Source organism: Emiliania huxleyi (genome assembly GCF_000372725.1).
Source record: "Emiliania huxleyi CCMP1516 unplaced genomic scaffold EMIHUscaffold_4, whole genome shotgun sequence".
Taxonomy (NCBI): Eukaryota; Haptophyta; order Isochrysidales; family Noelaerhabdaceae; genus Emiliania; species Emiliania huxleyi.
In genome coordinates this window covers 1,910,307-1,922,528 of record NW_005198966.1, presented here as the reverse complement: position 1 = coordinate 1,922,528, position 12,222 = coordinate 1,910,307, and the positions used below count along the sequence as shown (strand labels likewise).

The window sequence follows — 12,222 nt, the reverse complement described above, 5'->3', positions numbered from 1 at the left end:
GAATCCAGTTGTGCTCGCCGGCATTGTGCATGGCGCTGACAGCCGCGACCGTGACATATTGGCGCGGCCGTGGACGCTGTGAGCCGTTGCGAGTCGTGCTCGCCTGCGGAGGTGTGCGATTTGTCGGCAACTACCTTGAGAAGAAGGCGGATATGGATGCCCTAAAGGCCTCCGGCAAGCTGGAGTACGACCAGGTGCCGCTCGTTGAGGCAGACGGGCTCAATCTCGTGCAGGGTACTCCGACCGCGGTTTACCTGGCGCAGGGCTGTGGCCTGTGGCCCGAAATGCCAAAGGAGCAGTACATTTGCGGGCACATCCTCGCAGCGACGCAGGACGCCCGTGGCCCGCTCGTGAGCTTCCCGTTCCACCTCGACGAGCAGCGCTGCCTCGAGGAGCTTCAGTCGCCGAAAGGGCTGCTCGGCCGCTTCGCGCCTCGGTGGGAGGCGCTGCTGGGCGAGGGGAAGCCTTACTTTCTGGGCGCGACCCCGTCGCTGGCCGACTGTGCCGTGTATGAGGCGTCTCACTCTAAGGACTAGACCCTTCACCTATGAGGAACACTCTCTTCTCCTTGCCCGCTCCCCACCGCTGATTCCCCTGCCGCCCGCTCGAGGTGCTCGACTTTGTGCGCCACGTCTATGGCGAGGAGAGACTTAAGGCGCTCTTTGGCGCGTTCCCGCTGCTTCTCGCGCACCACGACCGCGTGCTTGGCTTGGGGCACATGAGGGAGTGGCGCGACGTGGGGAGGAAGGAGGCGGGCTGGGCGCAGGGAGGCGCGGAGCCGAGGGCTCAGCACCGCGATTGCCGCACCACTGCCGCGTTGGCTCGTTAGGCGTTCCTCGACTGGCCCGAATATGCCGCAAGCGTTCGCGCGACGCTCGGCTTTTAAGGCGAGTTCGATTTCTCCGCGACCACTTCGCACGGTGTTTCTTTCCTTCAACTCCCGTTAAAGATGGGAAGCCCCGGGACTTCTTTTCTGTCTCGCACGAATAAATAAATAAATACAACGGACACGCCAAACGAGGGGTGGGAGAAGGACAGGGTCCCCACCTGCACAAGCAGGATCTTGTAGGACGATCAGGGACACAGGGGAACGGGAGCGGGGAGCGCATCGCGACACGGAGGGGGGCTGGGCAGGGGGTTCACCCTCACGACACTGACTGTACGGACGCCGAATCAATTCTTTTCAAGAGGCCGGGCGCGGCCGATTTCGGTTTGAGCCTCGAGCGGGCAAAATGAGCCTCGAGGCGGAGCGTCCCCTGCCGTTATCGCTGTCGGACGCCTCTTTCACGACCTCACCGGCGCTGCAGCTCGGTTCCGAGCGCAGCGTCAGCGAGATGGAGTTCGACATGGTGGCGCCGGCACTCACTGCGACGCTGCTGCTGGCAAACACATCCGAGGTGCCGCTGGGCTACAAGGCCAAGACCAACGCTCCGCGGCGCTGGCTCGTGCGCCCGAACATTGCAGCCATCCCGCCAGGCGGCACGCTCCGCGTGAGCCTGTCGCTGCTCGGGCCTCCGGGCAGCCTCCTCGCTGTTAGCTCGCTCAACGAGGACCGGGTGCTGATCCTCTCGGCGCCGCTCGAGGAGGAGGAGGTGGTGGAGGCGCTCGAGCAGCGGCGGGAGATCCCTTCCAGCCTGCACGAGGCTGCGCCCGCCGCCTCTGTCTGCCGGCTCTCCGTCCGCTTGCTGCTGCAGCCGCCCTCAGCGCTGCCCTCTCCGCGCGCCGGCTCGTCCTCGTCTGGCTCGCGGCCGCCCTCTGTCGCCGACGCGCCCCGCGCTCCCGCCGCCTCGCCGCCATCGACGCCCTCGCCGCCGCCGCGGAGAGCGGACGCCAGCCCTCCCGACGCCACGCCCGGCTTTGCAAAGCTGGCCGTCGCCGAGCGAGTCGCGCGGCTGCAGCGGGCAGAACGCGCTCGCGCCTGCCGGCGCCCCCTGCGCCTCCGCCCTGATCCTCGTCCGGACGTGTGCTCGAAGGCGCATCCGCCGCCTCACGCCGGCGCCGCCGACTCGGGAAGCGGCGTCGACGAGACGTCTGTGCCTCCCCCCCCCCCCCTCCCTCGTAGCCTTCTGGCCGCCCTCAGCCGCCCTCAGCCGCCCTCCCGTGCACCTTCAGCAGCCCGCTAGCCGCCTCCGGGCTCGGGGCGGGTGGGGCATCCGTCTCTCCCGCGCGGCTGCAGGTCGTCGTCCTACTTGCCGTATGAAGAGGCCGGCAAGGACAGCGTCCGGTCCAGTCCTCGCACCGGCGCAGGCAGGGCGCAGAGGGCAGCGCCGCCGCTCTGCCCGCCGCCCAGCCGCCCTCCTCACGCCCCAGGCTCGGCGGTGCTTGCGGAGAAGGCGGCCGCGGCGGGGCCGGACGAGGAGGAGGAGGACGAGGCGGCGGCGGCGAGGCGCGAGAGGGCTGTCCGGTGGGCCGTCCGCTTGCTGCCCGCCGCCCGGTGCGTGCGCCTGAGGCCGAGGAGGGCGGCATGTGGCCGACGGTGCGTGAGAGCCGAGCGTGGCGAGCCTGTAGGGACGGCGCGGCCGCAGAGTGGGTCGTCTGGCTGGCGCGGCTCTTCGAGCTCTTCTTCGCGGCGAGCGACGAGCTCGAGCCGTGGCTCAAGTGGAAGGCGTACGACGTGGTGTGGGCCGCGCTGCTGCTGCTGCTCGCGCGCCGCTCGAGGCGGATCGCGAGGTTACGGGAGGTGCTCGACCTCTGACACGTGCCGCGGGCTCTCTCCACGAGACTGGCACTCTTGCGCACCCTCTACAGCGCACCCCGGTCGGTTGCGCGACGGGGCCGCCGGGGGCTCGGCCGTGAGTCCCATCGCATGGGCAATATTATGCGCATATGCCGCAAAAAAGTGGCGTCCCCGGCGCCGCGCGTGCCCTGGCTGTCTGTTTACTGTTAATCTCGCTAGGCTCGCGCCCCCCCCCCCCCCCGCGGCCGCGCGCGCGGGTACGTCGTCGCACGTCGGTCCCGTCGCACCGCGACTCGCAGCGGCGAGCCGCGGGCGCGAAAAACACACTCCGACCACGCCACACAACATCTCACACAGCGTCCTTCATTTTCCGCAGCGCACTTCCGAGTGCGGTGTCGTCCTCGCCGGCCTGCGAGGCGGAGGGCGCGGGAGCTGCTGGAGCGACGGGGCTGAGAGTGGCCGGCGGCGGCGCTGGGTGGGCGGCAAGGGCGTCACACCTCCCTGACCCGATGCAACGTGTGCTGCGCCGCGGGTGCTGCCTCGGCATTTTTCGCAATCGATCCGTCGGCCAGCAGCAAGCCGCCGTCGGGTAGCCTCCGCACCGCGCCCTCCGGCAGCCCCAGATCGCGCGGCTTTCGGCTGTCCTTGTACATGTTTGCTGCATGGAGCCCTGGCAGGAAAGAAAGAGTCGGTTGCGGCGGCTAGGAGGGAAGGGCGTGAGTGGGCAGCGGCGCGCCCAGCACGATGGATAACAGCACCCAGAAGCGGCGGTCGCCGAACCGGATGCCGCCCTCCGGCACAAAGAGGTCCCACATCTTCTGCTGCATCTCGGCTTCAGCTGCGAGGCGCTTGACGGTCGCCTCGCTAGGCCGACTGTGCGGCGCAAGCGGCGGCCCTTTATATGAGCAGTGACGCGAGCCCATGCGCGCCAGCGTGCTCGTTGAGCGGCACCGCAGGGCGGAGAGCATCGGATCGCAGTATGATCGAGTTCTTTTCAGACATTCGGGGAGCAACCCCTCTTTTCTTGCCGCCACACTTCCACGGTGGGATCGAGCGCCATTTCTCTTTTGCTTTGGAAACACGCTAGACAGGGCGTTGACGGGGGTCGTGGGGTGCAAGGAGCGTGGCCGTCAGGTGGACGGACCGCTCGACCACTCGTTAGGCTAAGCACGCTTTTCTCGCCAAGTAATATCTATATTCTTTTGCTTATATTCTCGCCGGACCATCTATATTCTCGAGAATATTCTCGAATATTGAGAATATTTTCGCCACTATTTCACCACGCGACATGTCAGCGGACGACAAAAATCGCTTTAAAGTATAGGTTTGTGCTCCCAACCGCTCAGGAACGTCCAAAACTTAAAGATTTCCGTCTGCATCGACCCAAAACCTACTGTTGAGGGGGCAAAAGAGCTGCCTCGAGAAGCTGTAGTCAAGACCGTTCTAGGCGCCGCGATGTAACGTCGAGAATATTCAAGAGACTCGAGGTCAACCAAGGTCAAGGGCTGAAGAAAGCTCGTAGATTCTTGAGAAAAAGTCGGCCGGGGCATCTATATTCTCGAGAATATTCTCGAATACGAAAGTGCGCGGGACCATCTATATTCTCGGAGATATTCGAGAATAAGGTGCTTAGGCCAAACCACTCGACTGGAAAGGGATGGGTCAAAGACCACGCGTATGGAAAGGGGTGGGTCAAGACGGATACGGGCTGGAAGTGGAGGGGGGCGCAGTACTACGACGCGAAGTGGGTCAAGAAAGCCATAACTAAGAAGCAACGAATCGGGGAGAACCGGAGCCCCGGGAGGACGGAAGGGGGAGCTCCGGGACCGAGGACTAAGCAAGTGTCTGTGTGTTTGGGCGTGGTGTACAGTGTGATTTCCAGTAGCTCCGATTGGAGGAGGTGTCCTGCAGTTAAGGGGAAACCCGGTACGCGGGTCCAACCCTCGGAGACCCGTGTTTACTTTACGGCCCTTTCCCTGCGAACGCGCACCCCCGGGGCTAGGGCTCTCTAGCCCGCAACCCGATCCCGATCATCCGGCCCGCTGGGTGCGCTTCTTAGCTCCTCGGCCCTGGATGTGAGGTTACCGACTGCACTCCAAGTGCTCCAAGTGCGGCTGGTGCTCGTGGAAACTTTGGGTGGCATTGCGCCGCCCACCATGCAAGCAGTTCCTCCACGTGTTCGCCAAGGAAGCGGTGGGCACCAACACGGACCGGACGGTGTATGGGGCGGCGTCGGCGAGCGCCTCCTCCTTTGAGCTTTGTCGTCCACCACACGCAGCAGATCTCCATGGCGGGCGGTGGCGGGCGACGCCGAAAACATCAACAAGCAGGCGCGCAAGATGCGCACCAACTGGATCAAGAACAAGCAAGCGGCAAACGGCCTCTTGTCCTCGGCCCCAGTGGGGGGTGCCCGCGCCGCCTAGCTCTGCGGACGGGCCCCTCCACCCTTCACGTACGGATCATGTAGTCCCCACACTCGCTGTCGTGGGATCGCTTGTCATGTGAGAGAGGGAGTTGTCGATTTGTTATTTTCTCTCTTTTGACCGCGCAATAAAAGGGTGGCTAAGGGCTCTGGCTGCCCGCAAGGCGCCCGCGTCGCCGACGCGGTACCGTTGACTAATCCCGGAATTCACACCCACACGACCAAATAGCGAAAATCCGAACAGTCAGTCAGTCAGTGTTACACACGTCCTAGCATGGACGACGGGGCACACGCACTCGCGGAACACAGGGCATTACACACGAGGCGTTGTGTGCGTTCTCAGGGAAAGGCATCACCACAGACAAATGTATAGTCAGAGGGGCAGCAGTGGGGACCCCCACTCACGACCCCGCGAGCGCCTGTAGCGAGATGTCCATCGCTGCATTGGTTCTCGCCAAGCATGAGCGCACTGGTTTAGTGCGCGGAATGCGCGGGGAGGGCGGCCTAGCCCTCGCCGGCATGGCAAAGAAGGCGTCGGGCGGGCGCCTGTTCTCCAGCGTCTGGCGCCAGGCCGAGCGATCGGCGGCGAGCTCGGGCCACCTCGAGCGGTCGATGTGGAACTTGTCGAGCGCGGTGCGGATGCTGCGCCCAAACGTCATGTTGGGGCACCCGATCGGCCGGCCGTGAGGCACCCACGATGAGAGCATGCGACGAGGTAGGCGATTGAAATCCATCCTGCTGACATGCCCGAGCCAGCCCAGCCGGCGTCGGTCGATGTAGTAGTCGATGAAGTCGAGACCTAGCCTGGCGCAGAGTTCGCCAGTCGTGATGTGGTGCTCCCACACGTGCTTGCGAGTGACACGACACATCGCACGCACGCACTGTGCGTGGAAGACGCGGAGACGGTGGAGGAGGCGCTCGGTGAGCGCCCAGCACTCGCACCCGTAGAGCAGGATGGAGAGGATGAGCGAGGTGTAGACCGCGCGCTTGGCGGCAAACGAGACGTCCCTCGAGCTGAAAAGGCACTTCCGAAGAGCGCCAAAAGCTCGGCCTGCCGACTCGATCCGGCTGTCGACGTCGAGCCCGTCGCTGCAGTCGCGGTTGAGGTAGCTCCCAAGATATTTGAAGCGGTCCACGACCGGCATGAAGCAGCCGCCGGGCAGCTTGATGTCGGACAGGTCGGCGCCGTCGTAGGTGGCGGGGTTGTTGTACGAGGTCGGCGCCGCCGCGCAGAAGAGCACCTCCGACTTCGAGTCCTTGCGAGGCTCGCCGTTGGAGCCGTCCTTGCCGACGTGGATCTCCATGCCCCAGCGAGCGAAGTGCGCGACCACCTTGGGCGTCTCGACCTCGACGCCGCGCCGAGAGCAGAAGGCGAGGCCCGCGTCGTCGGCGTACATGGAGTCTCTGAGGGAGAACTCAACATCGCCGACGGTAGACGGGCGCCGACCGGTGAGGACAAAATCGTTCTTCGAGCGGACGACGCACAGCTCGAAGTCGTGGTGGAGGCGCCACGTCTCCATGACCGCCGCCATGAAGAAGATGAACAACTCGGGGCCGAGTAGGTCGCCCTGCTTGACGCCGATAATCGAGTCGATCACCTTCTTCACGCCACCCACCTCGAACTGGACCTTGACCGTCGCATGCAGCGCCTTCAGCAGCGAGACGATCTTGGGAGGCACGCCCTGCTTCAGCATCACGCGCCAAAGCAGCTCGCGCGGTACACGGTCAAACGCCTTGACCAGGTCGATTAGCAACAGCCAGGTCTCGAGGCCGTGCTCTCGACGCTTCTTGATCAGCGTTTTGATCGAGAATATCGCGTCGAAGCAGCCACGGTTCGGCCGGAAGCCGTTTTGGTTCTCGTGATTCAGCGTTCCACCCTCCTTGATCGGTTTGAGCCGAACGAGGATGATGTTGCCAGCGATCTTGTACGCCGTCTCGAGCATCATGATCCCACGGTAGTTTCCAGGGAGGCTCAGGTCACCCTTCTTGGGCAGGATACTGAGCAGCCCCGTCTCCCACCCCTCGGGCAACTCTTCGGTCTCCCAGAAGTGTTGCACGAGATGTCTCACGAAGCCAAATCCGTCGCTCGTCGACACGAGAGCCTGCCACAGCCGTGCATGCAGGCCTGATGGGCCCGGAGCAGTAGCGTGCAGCTTGCTCGTCGCCAGCTGAATCTCGTCGTCCGACGGTACGTGGTCAAGACCAACGGCGACCGGCCTCTGCGGCAGGTCGTCGAGCACCGAGGGGTCGAAGGACGCCTCTCGACCATACAGCTGGGAGAACGCGTCGGCAAAGACGCTCGCATTCTCCTCTGGCGTGTCAGCGAGAGAGCCATCGGCCTTTTTCATTTTTGCCGGCGGTGCACGGCGCGGCGGCGCGAGGCCAGCCTTGAGCACCTTTACGGTCGCCCAGGCGGCCGCGGATCCCGTGGCGCCGCAGATGCCATCGTTGATGGCGGTGCATTTGCCGAGGATCCAATCCGACTTGGCACGCCTGATTTCGAGCTGCACGCGTGAGCGCGCCTCTCGATATTGAGCGGCAGCGTCCGCCGTCGGTTGCCGCTGATGAGCGTTGAAGGTGGCGTTGCGGTTCGCGATGACGGCACGCAAAACGCCCTCCTTCGCCGCAAACCACAGCGGCGCAGGCCGCTCATGCTTGGGGAGCGTCTCGGCAGCGGTCTTTTCCACCGCCTTGGCCAGTGTTGAGTACGATACGGCCGAGGCGTCGGATGTGCCGAGGCTCGTCACCACATCCGTAGCGAACTGGACCGCCTGGTCCTGGTTCAGCAACGGTGCGGTGTCGAGTCGAGCGAGCTGAGCACGCGGCTCCAGTTTGCGTCGAAGCCGCACTGTGAAGCGCAGCTTGCAGAAGACAGCACTGTGGTCGCTGTCGATCAACTGTCCACAGCATGCCCCGGCGTCTGTGAATCTCTTCAAGTCGCATCGAGAGATCATGATGTGATCCAGCTGCTTCTGCAGCTTACTGCACGGGTGCAGCCACGTCCCGTAAAACGGCTTCTTGAAGAACGAGGACAGTGCAGCAAGGTCGTGCAGCTCCATGAACGAGCGCAGGCGGCGCCCAGAGTCATTGAGAAAGTCGATACCATGAGAACCGACCGCACCGTAGTTGACATTTTGGCCGCCAAGGCAGCCGCGTCCAATGCTCGCATTGGTGTCAGCACAGACAATCACAATGTCGCCGGACTGCCGTCGCGAGAGCACACAGGCGAGAGCGGTCTCATATTCGTCCTTTTCGGTGTCCGGGGCTGTCGAGATAGGCGCATACGACGCCACCTGAAACAGTCCCTGCTTCCTGCCAGCCGAATCTTCAACCTCCATACGCACTGCGATAACCCGCGGGCCTACGTCGTTGTGCACAACGGCTCCAGCTGCTCGCCACGCAGCGACAGCCAGTGGCGAGAGCAGGATGCCGACTCCTTTTGAGCCGCGTCCGTTCTGTACAGCGGGTGCAGCGCCGAGGAAGACGAAGCCGTCCTCCTCAATCTCCTCCAGGCCCGTTCTCCACGTCTCCTGCAGCCCGGCAGAGAAGCCTGAGCGGTGTCGGAGAGCGTCGATAGCCTCGGTGAGAGCGCTGTCGGTCTTGAGCCCACGTGCGTTCTGCGAGTAGATGACATGAGTTGGGATCTTCCACCGCTGCACCCTCTGTGCACGCCCGTGGTGGACGCCAGGTGCCCGGCCGCAGCCGGGCTGGAGACGAGGCCCTCGCTTTCCAGACGAGCGACACTCGTGGGGTGTAGTGGCGTTGCTGAAGCGACCAGGACCGTCAGACGGCCTCAAGTGCGCTTGCATATGGCAGCGCCACCCCCGCCGACGCGCTAGCAGCGCGCGGCCTCCATGCCGCTCAAAAGAGGCGGTGATAACTAAATAAATAAATAAAAACGGACACCTCTCTCGTACTGTGCGAGGTGGGTAAAAAGGAACAGGTCCCCGCCCTTGCGATCTATCTTTTTTGTGCAGGGTTCTTTGTGGGTTGTGGTCGGCGACTATAGAGCCGGGGTCGTCACCTCCCGATGGGGGACTAGCACTAGCCGTCTTCCACATGCGACATGGTCCCTCCCTCGGGTCCCTGCTGCTCCTAATATGTGATAACTGATACGTCAGGGACCTCCGTCAGTGACAGTGTGTACGGCAGTACGGCTTCTTTATCTCACCGAGATTACTTTTATTGTACACACACGGCTTTAAAACCTTTATCTGCTCTCTGAGACACGGAAACACAATTCATCGAAGACACCGCTGGTACTGGCAGTTGCGTGGGCCGGCCGGCCAGCCATGCCGCATCCACCTCTGTCTCTCTTGAGTGTTCTCGAACATACACGTACCTGAGGGCTGGGCGTGTGTGCGGCGAGCTTACACCGTGGGGGACTGTGCGAGCGCCCAGCGGTGCCGCCATGCGCTAGGGCTTCGACCGGTCCGTGCCTTTGCCCACAAGCTTTGACCTGTCCGGTCCGACGTTGCTGTCCTGCAGGCCGAGCTCGAGGGAGCGGCGGTACGCCGCCCAAAGCCCGTCGGCGACCGTCGTCCTGAAGCCGCCACGCTCCAGCGTGTACACTGCGGAGGCGGTGGTGCCAGACGGAGAGGTGATGTCCGAGCGGAGGGCGCTGTAGTTGGCGGCACTCATGCCCTCCGGCGAGCCTGCGTACACGGCGGTGCCCTTGACAGTCTGCTGCACCAGCTTGGTCGCGACGTCTCGCTGCAGCCCGAGGTGTACGCCCGTCTCGATCATGCTCTCCATCAGCAGCAGAACGTAGGCGGGGCCGCTCCCGGAGAGGGCCGTCGCCATGTCGAGGTACTTCTCGTCGTCCACCTCGTGCTCCTGGCCGAGGCTGCCGAGGACACGAGAAACGAGCCGCCGGTCGGCATCCGAGACGCTCTGCGTCCCCATCCAGACTGTCATGCCCTCCTTGACCGCAGCTGGCGTGTTTGGCATCGACCGGACTACTCGCGCCACGCCGAGGCTGCCCGAGAGCACGCTCAGCGGCGTGCCTGCGAGGATGCTCAGCACGACGGTCTCGGAGTCGATGTGGCCGCACAGCTCCTTCCCTACTGCAGCTATGTTTTGTGGCTTGCACGCCAGCAGCACAAGGTCGGCTCCACGCACCGCATCGCGGGCGCTCTCGTGCACGCTGGCGCCGAATCGCTCCTGAAAGAGGAGCGCTCGGTGACGGTTGACGTCAGCTGCGCAGAGAGAGAGGCCGGGCAGCTCCGCTTGCAGCCCGTCCGCAAGCGCCTCCGCCATCTTGCCGCAGCCAATCATCGCTATGCGGCTCGCTATGCGGCTCTGGCTGGAGCTCATGCTGAGGCGGCGGCTGAGTTGGCGGAGCATATACACACAGGCCAGTGCGGGAGAGAGAGGGAGGTGAGCGACAGACAGCAGAGAGCGAGCAGGCGCCGAGGTTGATCGGAAGGCGGCAATTCTTTTCTGCTTAGAGTAGGAGCTGTACGACGCGATGGTGGAGGAGTACGAGGTGGAGGCGCGGATCGACGCGGTGAACCAGCAGCTCTACTACGCGCAGGCGACGGCGCAGCAGCTCAAGGAGGACGCGCAGCACCGCCACTCCATGTTCATCGAGATGACCATCGTGCTGCTGATCGCGTTTGAGGTTGTCGTCGAGATGCACGCACTCGGGTACATCGGCTGGCTCCCCACGGCGGCGGCGCCGCCGGCCGCGCACGCCGCGGCGGGCGGCGGAGACGTGGTGCAGGCGCAGGCGCGCGGCGTCAAGAAGAGGACGGCGCGCAGTGACTCGAGAAGTGTAGAAGGCAGCCGCCCCACGCGTCTCGCGTCGCTTCGATGAAAGTGAGGTACTGTGAGAGGGGGGGGGGGGGGGGCGTTGCTGGGGGGGGCTCTAGGTCTAGAGGTAAAGTAAGCTTATCGATGTTTGGCACGATCAGAAGCACACTTCACTGTACGGCACCACACATTACTAAGCTCAAGCCTCAACTGGTCTGGTCTAGTAGTCCGTCTATGGCTCTAGCTCTAGGAAAGCTCCACTGGAAAAACGATCCGCAGCACGCCATCTGGTACTACGCGAAGGACACCGGAGCGAGGGCGCCGCGTGCAACATTCCCGGTATCAGATACGGTATCAACGCACACCGGTTCACTCAGTCAGAGAGTACAGTGGGTTGCGGGCATTAAGAAAACGTGGCATTAAGAAACCCTACCAAGCGATTTCCGCAAAAATCTAAGAAACCACGGCGCGCCGCAGGCGCGGCCCCGAGAAAAGGCCAGATACGAGTGTGAACGGGAGCCCCAGCTGCAGCTCAAACTTTCTCTTCGCCTGCGGCGCGCGCACTTGTCACTTTTCAAGTCTGCGGTGTTCTGAGTGGAGTGGATGGAGGCGTGTGAGAGAGATTTTTAGCAATACCAAACAAATCTAACACTCACACGTCATTTGGGGCCTGGAGCCCTGTTCACGCGCGCGTGTGTGCGTCTTCCCGTCACATTCAGAGAGCCGACTCGGCGGCAGACTCTGGCATCGCCCTCGCGGACCGCAGCTTACCTCTCACCTACTCGAGTAAAACTCCTTCCTTCGGTCGGGCCGGCTCTGGCTTGAGTGCCGGCCGGAGCTAAGAAACCACGGCGTGGGGTGGATGAGGGCTGTGGAAAGGATTAGAAACGGCGGCGTGCCGCGGCATCCTGTTTATTTCTTAATGCCCGCAACCCACTGTAGTGAAGACGTTTACCGTACCTTACCTTAATGTTTACCGCCCGGGTACGGGGCGCAGAAAATTACTTTAAGCACTCAATCCGACAATGCTGACTCTCTCACTCTATGCTTGAATCCGACTCCATTCCGACGGCGCCAACGGGCGGCTCGCCGCAGCCTGCGACCGGACTGAGGAGACGGACGCTCACCCATCGCGGCGATCGAGTAGTAGATGACCCGAGATGACCCCATATGTTCTTTCGTTTTTGGTGCAGAGGGGCGGTAGGGGGCACAGCAGACTGGCTCAATATGGGTAAAAAAGAAAAAGGACTCGCTTCTCATCATCTCCGCTTTGTCTCGCTCTGTCGCCGCTGATGATGCTCTTCCCGCTCGTGCTCCGGACCAACCTGCTGCAGCAGCAGGCACGGGCTACACGCCTGCCGCAAGGCGG

The 12,222-nt window shown here is 63.2% G+C and overlaps 6 protein-coding genes across 6 annotated transcripts; 3 read left to right on the top strand and 3 right to left on the bottom strand.

Annotated features, from left to right (window-relative positions):
• Positions 1-29: 29 nt before the first annotated feature.
• EMIHUDRAFT_96138 (glutathione S-transferase) lies at positions 30-829 on the top strand (the record flags this gene model as incomplete). The annotated part of the gene is made up of 2 exons (XM_005770790.1): positions 30-506; positions 611-829. 2 exons carry the CDS (start codon positions 30-32, stop codon positions 827-829), a joined length of 696 nt encoding a protein of 231 aa, XP_005770847.1.
• A 403-nt stretch (positions 830-1,232) lies between these two features.
• EMIHUDRAFT_96137 (hypothetical protein) lies at positions 1,233-2,695 on the top strand (the record flags this gene model as incomplete). Its single annotated transcript, XM_005770789.1, has 4 exons — positions 1,233-2,033; positions 2,081-2,144; positions 2,311-2,434; positions 2,509-2,695. 4 exons carry the CDS (start codon positions 1,233-1,235, stop codon positions 2,693-2,695), a joined length of 1,176 nt encoding a protein of 391 aa, XP_005770846.1.
• A 207-nt stretch (positions 2,696-2,902) lies between these two features.
• EMIHUDRAFT_432412 (hypothetical protein) lies at positions 2,903-3,642 on the bottom strand. The gene is made up of 3 exons (XM_005770788.1): positions 3,414-3,642; positions 3,175-3,347; positions 2,903-3,086 (listed from the first exon to the last, which is right to left on the bottom strand). Exons 1-3 carry the CDS (start codon positions 3,598-3,600, stop codon positions 3,027-3,029), a joined length of 420 nt encoding a protein of 139 aa, XP_005770845.1. The 5' UTR covers positions 3,601-3,642; the 3' UTR covers positions 2,903-3,026.
• A 1,858-nt stretch (positions 3,643-5,500) lies between these two features.
• Positions 5,501-8,908, bottom strand: EMIHUDRAFT_196668 (hypothetical protein; the record flags this gene model as incomplete). The annotated part of the gene is made up of 3 exons (XM_005770787.1): positions 5,501-5,518; positions 6,239-6,565; positions 7,169-8,908. 3 exons carry the CDS (start codon positions 8,906-8,908, stop codon positions 5,501-5,503), a joined length of 2,085 nt encoding a protein of 694 aa, XP_005770844.1.
• A 607-nt stretch (positions 8,909-9,515) lies between these two features.
• Positions 9,516-10,415, bottom strand: EMIHUDRAFT_61710 (pyrroline-5-carboxylate reductase; the record flags this gene model as incomplete). Its single annotated transcript, XM_005770786.1, has 1 exon — positions 9,516-10,415. One exon carries the CDS (start codon positions 10,413-10,415, stop codon positions 9,516-9,518), a length of 900 nt encoding a protein of 299 aa, XP_005770843.1.
• Positions 10,416-10,569: 154 nt separating this feature from the next.
• Positions 10,570-10,865, top strand: EMIHUDRAFT_196666 (hypothetical protein; the record flags this gene model as incomplete). Its single annotated transcript, XM_005770785.1, has 2 exons — positions 10,570-10,722; positions 10,851-10,865. The coding sequence occupies 2 exons, from the start codon at positions 10,570-10,572 to the stop codon at positions 10,863-10,865; spliced, it is 168 nt and encodes a 55-aa protein (XP_005770842.1).
• Between the last annotated feature and the right edge of the window lie 1,357 nt (positions 10,866-12,222).

Bases quoted from the DNA above. Each gene is read 5' to 3' on its own strand.
- EMIHUDRAFT_432412 (XM_005770788.1), bottom strand. From the start codon at position 3,600: ATGGGCTCGCGTCACTGCTCATATAAAGGGCCGCCGCTTGCGCCGCAC. The intron at 3,348-3,413 runs GCGCGCCGCTGC...CTTTCCTGCCAG, and splicing joins GCTGTTATCCATCGTGCTGG to GGCTCCATGCAGCAAACATG. The intron at 3,087-3,174 runs GTGTGACGCCCT...TCCGCCTCGCAG, and splicing joins CGTTGCATCGGGTCAGGGAG to GCCGGCGAGGACGACACCGC.